The following is a 13376-nucleotide window of genomic DNA, read 5'->3' on the forward strand; positions in this document are numbered from 1 at the left end:
TCTGTATTACAACCAAGGTCTGCAGACGAGCATCTCTGAAAGCACAACACACAAACCTTGAAGCAGATGGGCTACAGCAGCAGAAGACTACACCAGGTGCCATTCCTCTGGTTCACCAAAATTGAACAACAGAAGACTGGAAATCCTTCCATACCCTGATGAGTCTATAGTAGGATCAGAATTTGACTTAAACAACAACATGAAAGCATAGATCTATCCTGCCTCGTATCAACAGTTCAGGGTGGTGGGGGATATTTTCTTGTCCACTTTAGCACTGACCATGTCCACCTTTATGGACATGGTCTACAGTGTATGACTACAGTGTATGACTACAGTGTACCCACTGTTTAAAGTAGTTCACAGGAGTCTGTCTGCTCGGACTACAAGACTTAAAAACTGTTTTTACCACCAAGCCATACACCTCAACCACTACACTTAAACACACACAACACAGCACTCAGAAGCTACCCTGCAGCTTCACAAGTACTCTGTTTAATCTGCACTGGTCACTTCACTTTATTGTTATTGATATTTATATTTAAAAGTGCAATACTGTAATTTTCTGCTGCTCATTCCTGTGCAATATCCCATCTGCCCTCCCGTCATATTTCTTTTCAAGATTTTCTTATTTAATCACTAGTGTACATATATTTATATTTATAGATACATATATATTTAGTCATCTTTTCTCTTTTACCATGTCTCTCTAATATTTTGCTCCTTACTATTTTTCTATTATTTTATTATTTTATTTTATTATATTTTATTATATTTTCTCCTACTGTATCATGCTGCTGAGTGACTGCTGCTCGTCAAACACATTTCATTGCAATGTTGACCCTGTGCTAACTTGCATATGACAAATAAAACTGAAAACTGAAGGTAGTAAAAATTATTATTATTTCATTAACAGTGAGGATATTGACTAAGTTTTAATTTGCTGTAAGTTTTACTAATTTTTAGTAAGTATTATCAAGCTGTTTATGTTGCGAGTCTTTATTGGCTGATGAATCCCAAATCACTTAAATTAGGATGACAAAAGCATTTTACAGAAGTGTTATGTCTTAAATGTCTGATTTTTGTGCTGTGTATTCAAAGATTGCCCAGGAGGAGGGGGGGCATTTGCTGCCTAATTTTGTTTCCTTGGGTTAATGTTTACACATTTGCTACAAAGTATCAACTGTCATTCTTGCTGTAGTTCAATTGGTGCTCAAGTCATACTGGTAACCCTACCGAGTCACTGGGGGATATGACCTCAGTCATGTCGTCTTAAGAGCTCACTGGTGTTTAATACAAGAAAATGAGTGACTAAGCTAACAGAGCAGGATTAGACTGTAAGTGAGAGAAATGTTGTGTCCTTTCAGTTCCACAGCAGGCCTGCTCTGTTATGTAAGACTGAAAAATCATAATATTGGTGAGATTTTGTTTTTTCATTCTGTGTGTTTGCGTGTCCCCACAGTATTGAAGCTCTTGAAGATGGCGGTGGGGATGAGAGCTTTGCTGGACACCGTTATGCAAGCCCTGCCTCAGGTACGCGCCGCTAAATAACACCCACCAAAGCCGCGAAACTCTCCTTCCGTCCTCATCTGCATTTTTTTTCCTCCATGGATTTCACATCCCACAGAAACTGTCCCTAAAGCTACATCTCAAAAGCATTTCCTTTTTTTGTGTGTGTGCTGCAGATTCTGCTGTTTCAGGGCGTCGTCTTTCTCACGGGTTTTCTCTGCTAAACTCCAGAGACCCTTATTTGCATTAGAAGCCCCCTGCAGAGATTGGAAAGTGAATGTAGCTTCAGGTTTTTGTTTTAAACCCTAGGGTGGGTGGATTTGTGGGTGACAGAGTTAGTAAATCAGAACAACTTCTGCAGTGTTTTGCAGAAAGTCAAAAAGTCTTATATTCGCAATGTTCTTTCATAACACCTCTGTCGTTCCTTTTCAGAGAGACACAGAGATCGAGTGTTGTTCAAGGCTCCTTGAGCTTGTCAGAAGTGTTCATTATTAATAAATCTGATGATAGGCGGGTGGTGGAGGTGTGAACAGGTTGCTACATGCTGATAATCATTGACAGCAGCAAACCATAACACTTTTCATTATTTAAACCACCCCTGTGTCAAAGCTCTAATCCCTTGTTTTTCCTATCACTTTCTACAGCTCTTCTTTTTATTTTTATTCCAATCTTTCACCTTTATTTTGTAGACTGCATATAAAAATGGGTTGGCTAGGAAGTCCTTTCTCCATATACAGGTTAATTTTAAGGCTGCTTGAAGGCTCTAGAGGCATTTGACTCAGTCGCACAGTGGCAGACTTGGACAAGAGCCTCAGAAAAACTATGTAATCTAAAAGAGAAAGCTCAGTTGAAACAAATCGATCAATGACACCTCCTCTAAATGTACCGTTTATGGATTAAAATCGATTCAGTTTGGACTGTTTCAGTTAGTGCCTCTCACAAGGCACTCTGCACACCGCTTTGCAACCCACCTCCACCCCAGATACTCCTTTCATGCTGTATCTGACTTGCTCAGTGTCATCAGAAAAAGGAAAAAAGAAAGTGCTCTAAAGGATTATTCAACAGGTGCTCATCAGTAGGGCGAACAAAAGCTCAATATAAAAAAGGGTGCGGTTGCTAAGCCACTCTGTCAAGGATAAAATGTAACAAATTTATTCTTGAAGCAGTTCAGCAAGCAAAACAGGCCAACGGGTATTGACTCTATCTCTTCATCAGGGTCTCACAAATACACAATCAGTCATGATTAAATACCACCAAGTAATTCAACCCCTAAGGGTACTAAAAATTAAAAAGACAGATTTATGAAAGAAAATACGAAACAATCTGCGGATAAAGGACAAAAAAGTTTATTCTAAATTTACAGTAAATCAAAATAGAACATAATCAAACAGTTAAAATACTGCATATCGTGTAGACTATTTTACCAGACAAAACATGATATTGTATAATAGAGTGTAATAATCAGTGTCATATCAGTTTTATCTCGATGCCTGCTCTGTTCTGTGCTGGGACACTCATCACACACATTTATATGTGGGTTGAAAGTTACTAATTACCGCATATTATAGGCTAGATTCTACATAGAAATCACATACCTATTAATTGCGCTCAATTTTAGTTTTCCAGCTTTTTTTAAACGTGCAGATTTGTATTTTCAGTCGTTTATTAGGTAATTTTGTAGCTAAAGAGTTTAGCTGGGAAAAGCAACATTGTGATGGTGTCATTTGAGATTTAAGTGTATTTTGTGATTATACGACCATCGAGTCTGGGGAGGTAAAGAGATGTGTCAGGACCAATCAGTTGTAAAATCACACACACCAAAATCCATGGCTTCTCTAGTCCACAAGGTGGGTTGCCAATGTAATAGATTTTATTGGCTAAACCCCAACATCTGCGGATGTTTTGCCATTTTGGAGGAGGCCAGAGAGTCATGCCCAATGGAACCTTTTGACGTACAATGATCTGTCTTCTATTTGGCATTGTTCGTTTTTGTTTTTGTTTGTTTGTTTTTTCTCATCTCTTTATTGGCAAAATGCTAGCTAATTTCTAATTGTGCGGTGGATCCACTAGCTTAACTCTATAAAAGTCATTTTTACAATCATTGGCTAGCACAGACCAACAGAGTAATTGTGCAAGTCAGCATTAATATATGTGTACGAGCAGGAGAACACCAAATCACATTTACCTTTATTATCATAAATAGATAGCCCTTCAGATTTAGCATTTTGAAACTGGACACATCAGTCACGATGCTGAAAGTCATGTTGTCCTCGGAGAGAGTTAAACTAGCCACTGAGATGAACTCAGACTCCCCAATAGACTTGTACACAGTTGGACTCCAGAGGAGTTGTCCCCTTCAGAAACAATGCAAGGTTACGGCACATCCCCACTGACTTAACTTTTCAAACCCAAAAGCAACACCAATCTTTTATACACAGCCTACCTGCACTCATTGTCAATTTATTATTTTCCAGCTGAATAACCAGATCATGCTAGCTGTCTAGATTGTAACACATTAGCTAATTTTCAAATTAACAAAATAAACAACCCGAATACAATAAACAACTGGCTGTGAGTGATGTCAGCAGCACTAGATGTCAGCGCTGACGTCTGAGATCATTTTTTTTTTCACTTCTGGGAGGCTGTGGTGCTGTCCATCTTTACCTGCTTTGTGTCAGACACTCATTCACATCATTGAAGCATGCATTCGCTTGGATAGGAGATGTGTTTTTTAACAAATGCTCAGTCACTACAGCTTATCTCATACTTTCTCTAACTGCTCTAGAACCATCCTCCATTCTACCCCGCCTCCGAATGAGAAGTTTGTTGTCCCTCCTTATTGGTTTATTTTCCCTGGGCTTTATCTCCTCTGACTAATCGCTCTCTTCCTTCCTGTTGTCTCCCTGCAGGTGGGCAATCTGGGTCTTCTCTTCATGCTCCTCTTCTTTATCTTTGCAGCGCTGGGAGTGGAGCTGTTTGGTGACTTAAGTAAGAACACATGCACAATAAAGAGATACTGTGCAGGCAGTAGAAAAAGAAGAAAATGAAATCTCTTAGTTTCCACTCAGGTCATTCACGGGCATACACCGAGCATTTAACACTCCCCTCTGTGGGCTTAATTGATCTGATATTAATTGCTTTCTCGAATCCTTTGTTGAAATACTGTATTGATCTCCTTAATTGTATCTTGAAGCTTTCAGAGCTATAAAATGCTATCACAGTAACTGTTATATTACAGGAAAATCCAACTGAAAGCCATGAACATTTTGTTTCATTCTCTCCTTTACTCTCTGGCTAATCCTCTTTTTGTTTATCTCCTCCCACTTCCCTTTTGTCTCTGCAGTTTGTGATGAACTCCACCCCTGTGAGGGTCTGGGGCGCTACGCTACATTTAAAAACTTTGGGATGGCCTTTCTGCTGCTCTTCAGAGTTTCCACTGGAGACAACTGGAATGGCATAATGAAGGTGAAACCAACTCTGCAGTTTCAGATCCACAGACCACTCATACTCTACATTCACTCTTTTGTATCTGCACATTCTGCAGGTCCAGTTCTGTTTTAAAATGACTCCGCAATATGACTGTGCTTGTAATGGATGAAAAAAACATCACATTGGGACCTTCACACCAGTGGGACCCCCTCAGCCTCCACCTCGTTACCCATTTTTGTATATAAGTTGTTCATAATGTCAACTTCTGGTTTAAAAACTGAAAAACTGATGTCAGTCTTTAGTGCAGCCATCGTATTTTTGTAGCCAGATGTGGCTATATTCAAATAATACTGCATTTACAGTTTGGAGGACTGTGTTTGGAGATCACAGCATGACGCACCTTATTGGGACAGAGTGCTATGAAATAGTTACATTGAAGATGGGGACCAGGTTTGCCACAGCTCAGTTTCCGTCTTCAAAGTGATTTTGTTGTTTAAGAAAACGACAAAATGCTATTAAGACAATCAGTTAAATGTGGTCAAGCTAGCAAATACATACAATTATCAATTATCTGATGAAGTGGCACACAATGGAAATCTGTTGCCATCTGCATACACAAACATTCACATTAACTACTTATATTCAGGTTCCAATCAGAATCTTGTGTGTTTGCAACAGAAACTCTTCCACAAATTGTAAAGTAGTTGCTGCAGGACTGTGATTCAACGGCAAAATGACAGAAGTGCTCTGCAATCAGAATGCAACCAGTTGAGTGGAGTTTCCTACTGCGGAAAGACTGAGTTAGATAATTGCACTGTGTTGGCAGTCAGTTTTTGCAAACCTTCAGCACTCTGAGAGTGATTGCAGTCGCAGTTGCAGTGTTGTTTGCAGGCAGATTGCCTTATGCTCGAAAGAGGTCACCCAGAAGTTGAGTGTTCCACATGCTCTAACAGCAACAAAAATCAGTGCAATTACAAGGCAATGACCGATATTTCCAAGTCTCAAGTGTCTATTCCCCAGGGTTACTGAATAAGCCATAGGAGGATGTACAGCTAAGTTATGAGCTTAAGTTGATTTTAAACAAACACAGATTCATGCTAATTAGTAACACATGAATAAAATACTGGATCTTCACCACCAAAACCAAAGCACAGATATTTTGGATGGTGTGTTAGTACAGTTAACCAGGAAGCATTATTAATGGTGAGATAATTCACTTTAAAATGCTCCCAAATGTAAAAACACCACAGACCAGCCTAACATCAGTGATTAAAATTAGCTGGCAGACATCCAGTAGCTAAATCCATCAGTAAGCCAACTTGAGTGATGGGTCACTGCAAACCAGTAATTCAATTCAATTCAATTCAATTTTATTTATATAGCGCCAAATCACAACAAAAGTCGCCTCAAGGCGCTTCATAGATACAGAGAAAAACCCAACAATCATATGACCCCCTATGAGCAAGCACTTTGGCGACAGTGGGAAGGAAAAACTCCCTTTTAACAGGAAGAAACCTCCGGCAGAACCAGGCTCAGGGAGGGGCGGGGCCATCTGCTTCGACCGGTTGGGGTGAGAGAAGGAAGACAGGATAAAAGACATGCTGTGGAAGAGAGAAAGAGATTAATAACAGATATGATTCAATGCAGAGAGGTCTGTTAATACATAGTGAGCGAGAAAGGTGACTGGAAAGGAAAAACTCAATGCATCATGGGAATCCCCCGGCAGCCTACATCTATTGCAGCATAACTAAGGGAGGATTCAGGGTCACCTGGTCCAGCCCTAACTATATGCTTTAGCAAAAAGGAAAGTTTTAAGCCTAATCTTAAAAGTAGAGATAGTGTCTGTCTCCCGAATCCAAACTGGAAGCTGGTTCCACAGAAGAGGGGCCTGAAAACTGAAGGCTCTCCCTCCCATTCTACTTTTAAATACTCTAGGAACAACAAGTAGGCCTGCAGAGCGGGAGCGAAGTGCTCTAATAGGGTAATATGGTACTACAAGGTCATTAAGATAAGATGGGGCCTGATTATTTAAGACCTTGTATGTGAGGAGCAGGATTTTGAATTCAATTCTGGATTTAACAGGAAGCCAATGAAGGGAAGCCAAAACAGGAGAAATATGCTTTCTCTTTCTAGTCCCTGTCAGGACTCTTGCTGCAGCATTTTGGATTAGCTGAAGGCTTTTCAGTGAGTTTTTTGGACATCCTGATAATAATGAATTGCAGTAGTCCAGCCTGGAAGTAATAAATGCATGAACTAGTTTTTCAGCGTCACTCTGAGACAGGATATTTCTAATTTTAGAGATGTTGCACAAATGGAAAAACGCAGTCTTACATATTTGTTTAATATGTGCATTGAAGGACATATCCTGGTCAAAAATGACTCCAAGGTTCCTCACAGTGTTACTGGAGGCCAAGGTAATGCCATCCAGAGTAAGAATCTGGTTAGATACCATATTTCTAAGCTTTTCAGCGCCGAGTACAATGACCTCAGTTTTATCTGAATTAAGAAGCAGAAAGTTAGCGGGCATCCAGGTCTTTATGTCTTTAAGACATTCCTGCAGTTTAACTAATTGGTGTGTGTTATCTGGCTTCATGGACAGATAGAGCTGGGTGTCATCTGCATAGCAGTGAAAATGTATGCTATGTCTTCTAATGATGCTGCCTAGGGGAAGCATGTATAATGTAAACAGAATTGGTCCTAGCACTGAACCCTGTGGAACTCCATAATTAACCTCAGTGTGTGAAGAGGACTCTCCATTTACATGCACAAATTGGAGTCTATTAGATAGATATGATACAAACCACTGCAGTGCAGTACCTGTAATACCTACAGCATGTTCTAATCGCTCTAATAGGATATTATGGTCAACAGTATCGAATGCTGCACTAAGGTCTAGCAGGACAAGCACAGAGATGAGTCCACTGTCAGAGGCCATAAGAAGATCATTTGTACAAAGTTGTTCTTACAAAGTTGTTCTTCTTGCTGTTGTAATGATCATCGGCTGCAAATGGTCACCCACCTGTAGGTGCATGTTCTTAACTAGAACATTTAACTAGAATACTATTAAATCCACCGTCTGTACGGTCTTTCCAGGATACGTTGAGGGACTGCGCCCAAGAAACAGGCACCTGCTACAACACTGTGGTTTCTCCCATCTACTTCGTCTCCTTTGTCCTGACCGCTCAGTTTGTCCTGGTCAATGTGGTCATCGCAGTACTGATGAAGCACCTGGAGGAGAGCAACAAGGAAGCCAAGGAGGAGGCAGAGCTGGAGGCAGAGATGCTGGAACTGGAGATGGAAGCGGGGGACATAGCAGCAAGGTCGCCCCAGCTCAACCCTCTGACACTGGGTATGGACAGGTCGAGCTCTGGGGGTTCCCCCTGGAGGTCTCCCAGAGGAGTGGATACAGAGCAGGAAAGGGATGGTCCTATGGATTCACCCACTGCTGATATAACCAGAGACTCTGTAGGCATCAGAGCAGAATCCCCTTCATGCACAGAGCCCCAACTGGAGGTAAAGAATCTTGTCGCCAAACTAATCTTTTTTTTCTCTCTCTGTCTCTCAAAAAAAAGTTAATCTGTACTTCACAACAAAGCATCACTGTTATTTGCCACATAATCCCATTAAAAAAAGAATAGACCTAATTCAGTTACTCAGATTAGCTTGTACCAAGCTGGAAACATGATTTTTAATTCTGTTGTGCATTATAAGATGATTTGGACACTGCTGGAACCGGGGCCAGGCTGTGAGGCTCGTTAGATGACCCCTTCATTGTCGATTCAGCAGCTCGCGCTGAGTAATGCTGAGAATGTGGCACGCCATCTAAAAAAGTTGATTACTTGCTCTTCGCTGGTCTCGGTGCAATAACTGCAGTCCACCCATAAATAAACCAAGCCAGGGATGGCTATATTGGGCTGTGTTTACCAGACAGCCTGGCATCATCTCAGAATACAAATGGATGCATTTATCTGAAATGTACCCAAAACGGTTGTCATATTTTGAAGCTCTCAGGTGAAGATCTTTGTCTGCTGCACGTGTACTACGCAGGACTGGACATAGCTCCCTCGCATATCAGACGCTAGTTTGCAAATGTCTGTCAAATTTCTTGGTTATGCACAGTCACATCCAGAAAATATAGCTGCGCAGATTTATTATGCTGTGTGACCCACGCTGGCCCATATCGGGATGCTTTACAATTTGTGTGCATTCACGGCTACGTGTGTGTGTGTGTGTGGTTATGTGTGTGTCTGTGTTTAGCTGATCCCTCTAGAGGACATGCCAGTCACAGACAGGTCACAGTGCCATGGGAAAGCTGGACCACAGGGCCTTGTTGTTCACTTCAACAGCTATTTCCAGACAACAGGGAACTTTGGGGGATAGGAAATAGAGGTTTCGCTATCGTTATCCCTCCCTCCCTAAGATGTTATCCTTCTTCCCTATGCTCGTGAGCGGTTAAGTCACACTCTTCTCCCCAGCCTTGTTGAAGACCAGCTCTGCTGCAGTCTTGTAGTGCCCCCTTGTGGGTTTGAGTGGTAAGACATTGCTGTTGACTAAGAGGTGTTTGTTTACTACATTGCTGTGCAATTTGAAAGAATCGACAGGTCATTTAGTAAGAAGCCCTTAGCAGCCCACAAGAGAGCATTTGATCCCTCTGAGATGTTTCTCTTGTCTTTTGTGTTTCTATAACTGTTTCTGCCTGACTGACTGTCCTTTTCTTTGTGATCCATTCTTCTGTCCATACTTATTCATGTATCTTTGTATGTAACTCTCCCCCTGTCCTTGTCTTCTTCTTTTTTCTTTTCTTTTTTCCTCTATTTCTGTCTCCGCTCTCTCTCTCTCTCTATTCTCTCTGCATTATCCAAGTTTGTCCAGCGGAGGGCACTCTTTGACTCGGTCTCCCTGGTCATCCAGGGTTCAATGGAGGGGGAGATGAGTCTCATGGACAACCTGTCCGGCTCTATCTGCCACTACTACGCGCTGCCCCCCAAGCCCAGCAAGCACAGCACCGACAAGAAGGTCAATAATCACCAGAAGCATCCCTGGTGGATCGCCTCCTCCATGTCATATGTGGTTTCGTAGTGTCTTTATCTGTGTGCACCATGTAGGGCTGCTCAAGTACGAAGTAACGAAAATACTAATATTTATCTTGTACTGTCACATCTGATGCTATTAATATAATACACACACTTGTTTTAGTAACACTACAAATTATCGATCTATAATAAGTATTGATTGTTAACTGAGCTTTGGGTCATAAGTATAAAGGTAATATAGATAATATGGATACTATAGATCATAAAATGAAAAATAAAGGTGTACTAACTGATTATTTACTAGTTAGTTGGACTGTAGTGCATCAAAAAAAATTGAAGAGTTTTAACTGATGCTAATAATGTTTTATAAAGTGTTTAAATAGGCAGTAGAGATAGTGATGTCATCAATTAAAAGAACATTAATCAAGAGATGGGTGTGTTTGCTTGCACCTAGTTTAGAGAAAAAAGCTAATTATTTAATACCCTGCTGAATTTGTTTGCTCGCTCACAAAGAAATGAACACTCTCTAATTTTTATGATGGTCTTATAAAAGCACATTACATAATTGATTTACATATCACTGAGTAAAATGAGTATTTGATTCCCAAGTAAAACATGACTCATTATTTATTAAGTTATTATTATTAAACCCTTGTTGGCAAGTACAGTTGTAAGATGTTTCTCACAGTTGGTCACCAGGTTTGCACAGATCTAAGCAGAGATGTTGGACCACTCCTCTTTACTGAAACTTTCTAAATCCTTTGGGTTTCTTGGCTGGTTTTTAGGCAACTTTAAGCTTGAGCTTCCGCCACAGATTTTCTATAGCAATGAGGTCTAGAGACTGGCTAGGCCATCCATGGCCTTAATGTGCTTCTTCTTTAGCCACTGCTTTGTTGCTGTGATGGTATGTTTTGGGTCACTGTCATGTTGGAAGATCCATGCATGACCCGGCTGAGGGAAAGAGGTTCTCATCCAAGATTTTACAGTACAAGGTGATGTGTTAAACTCAACCTAGACCCATTAGCAGAAAGAGCCCCAAAGCATAATGTTTCCAACTCTGTGCTTGACAGGGTAGATGGTGTTCTTTAGGCCATACTCAGCATTTCTCTTCCTCCAAACACGGCAGCTCGAGTTGATGCCAAGCAACTCAATTCATCTCCTTAAGACCGGTGTGCACATGTGCATTCTTGAACAAAGGGACCCTGCAGGGACTGTAATATCCATTACAGTATGGTATACTGCCTTCAGATCATTAACAAGTTCCTCCCGTGTTTGCGTTCAGGTTGATTCACCATCTTTTTCACCATCATTCTCATCCCATGAGGCAAAATTTTAATGATGTTAATTTTATATTTCTACCAGTTCTCACCGAGCTTCTTGCTGTTGGTCTTGTAGACGATTTCAGCCTTGTGTAAGTCAACAGTCTTGTCCCTGTTTTCTGACTGGTCTTTGGTCCATGATGCTCAAGGATTAAGTATGTGAGAAACAGATTCTGTGGTTATTCTGGCTGAGCTGTAGGGGATCAAATACTTAATTCACTCAAAGCATGTTTGTCACACTTACATGTTTCACTTTTTCCACATAGGTAAGGTTTGGATAGCATTCTTTCCCACTAATTGAAGTCATTATCAAACAACTGCATTTTGTATTTCCTTGCCTTTGTCTAATATTCAATTTTGTTTGATGATCTAAAACAGGGCTGTCCAACTCCAGGCCTCAAGGGCCGGTGTCCTGCAGGTTTTAAATGTGTCCTTGATCCAACACAGGTAATTTAAATGACTAAATTACCTCCTCAACATGTCTTGGAGTTCTCCAGAGGCCTGGTAATGAACCAATCATTTGATTCAGGTGTGTTGACCCAGGGTAATGTCTAAAACCTGCAGGACACCAGCCCTTGAGGCCTGGAGTTCCTCACTCCTGATAAAACATGGAAGTAAAAAAATACAAGTAATGAGGATGGGGCAAATAGTTTTTTACAGTATATACATAAGCCTTAGCCTAGAAAGCAGCAAACAGAAGTATGAACTGTCCAAAGAACTCAGTTTTATTAAATAAAGACATCCCTGTCTGTTTAATATCCTGCAGCCCTACAGCCATTACCATTTTTGTACTGGCATTCTTCTTCACTGAATATTTTCCCCTTACTAACCAGCCTCGCTGCCCACCAAAGCACAGTGCGTCATGTCCCACCTCAACTATGAGCTCATTCCCTCATTCACTTACACTCATTCATGCTTGGCAGGTTTTTGGTCTGCTTCTGCAGCCTCAGTGGCGTGGTTTAAAGTTTGCCCGTCTCCCCTACACAACGTGTCTCTGTATCTGTATGAGGACATGACAATGCTTGTGCATTTACTCAGGTGATTGTGTCATTTGCCAGTCAGTCACAGCAGAGTGATAACCACCTAAAGCCAGCAGATCACACACTGTTAAATCCTGCACAGATGTGGCTCAATCAATAGGCTATGGATCACTTGAGCCACTGAATAATGCATCTGGGTGCCTGTTTTTCTCATTTGAAGCCAAATTTGGCACAATGACATTAGCGCTGTAAAACCCCCATCTTCTAAAAGCTTTAAATGGGTTTGAGATCTCAGCATTAGATGCCACAGGGCAATGTTCTCCTTCTGATATGTTTCAGTCCCTGCATTTTTATTCACGAATGACCCATTTGCCTGACAGAAACAATTTCCCCTGTTAAACCAGTGTGAAGGCAAAAAAAGAAAACAGCAACTCCTTTTACATGAGCCAGTACAGAGCCCCGCAAGGGACATGGGAGAAAAAAAAAATTAAGACGGACTTTTGCGAGATCTCACAAAACAAACTCGGGATCTCGGAAAAGTTTTAGCCGCATTCTTTGGAGGCCGCCAGCTCAAAGCCGACCTGGAGGTCGAGGCACGATGTGCCAGGAGAGCGGTGTTTCTCCCAGCTGTAGTAGGTCTCAACCTCCCGTTAGCTTCGAGATGGTGGGTGTCAGATCTCCGAAAACGTCGCAGCACTTTTGCAAATATGTGATGTCTTGTAAACCGAGCAGATATTTGACGTTTACACAACTACATTCACGCCTCAAAATATCTTAAAAGTTTATTTTGTGACCCAGAAAGAGTAATATTACAACTACGTAGCTGCCGCCATTGTTGGAATTCAACTTTTTCGAGATCTCGCAAAGGTTTTGTGAGATCCCGAGTTTGTTTTGCGAGATCTCGCAAAGGTTCATCGTAATTTTTTTTTCTCCCATGTCCCTTGCGGGGCTCCGTAAGCCAGAAATACTGAAGACTTTGAAACACTCAGAGATGAAGCCAATCTCTGAGGTGTTTTACAAGAGGTCCCTAGAAAATTAGGTTATTTGTGCTTTAGTGCTTTAGTGCTTCATTTAGTGCTTAATGTAAATGAATCCCCGTCCTGTCGTGT

The 13376-nt window shown here is 41.1% G+C and overlaps 1 protein-coding gene across 12 annotated transcripts in view; it reads left to right on the forward strand.

Annotated features, from left to right (window-relative positions):
• The window catches only part of cacna1g (calcium voltage-gated channel subunit alpha1 G), a 320435-nt gene that overhangs the window by 296723 nt on the left and 10336 nt on the right, over positions 1-13376 (forward strand). For 10 of the 12 annotated variants that reach the window (XM_087845313.1, XM_087845314.1, XM_087845309.1 and 7 more), the window contains 5 exons: positions 1460-1530; positions 4416-4494; positions 4850-4971; positions 8029-8448; positions 9799-9951. In XM_087845313.1, coding sequence (XP_087701439.1) covers positions 1460-1530; positions 4416-4494; positions 4850-4971; positions 8029-8448; positions 9799-9951 — 845 coding nt within the window. The remainder of the gene's footprint in view (positions 1-1459; positions 1531-4415; positions 4495-4849; positions 4972-8028; positions 8449-9798; positions 9952-13376) is intronic. The other 2 variants (XM_087845320.1, XM_087845321.1) reach the window with 1 other exon arrangement.

Source organism: Neolamprologus brichardi, chromosome 8 (assembly GCF_056152115.1).
Source record: "Neolamprologus brichardi isolate AB-2024 chromosome 8, ASM5615211v1, whole genome shotgun sequence".
Classification (NCBI taxonomy): Eukaryota; Metazoa; Chordata; class Actinopteri; order Cichliformes; family Cichlidae; genus Neolamprologus; species Neolamprologus brichardi.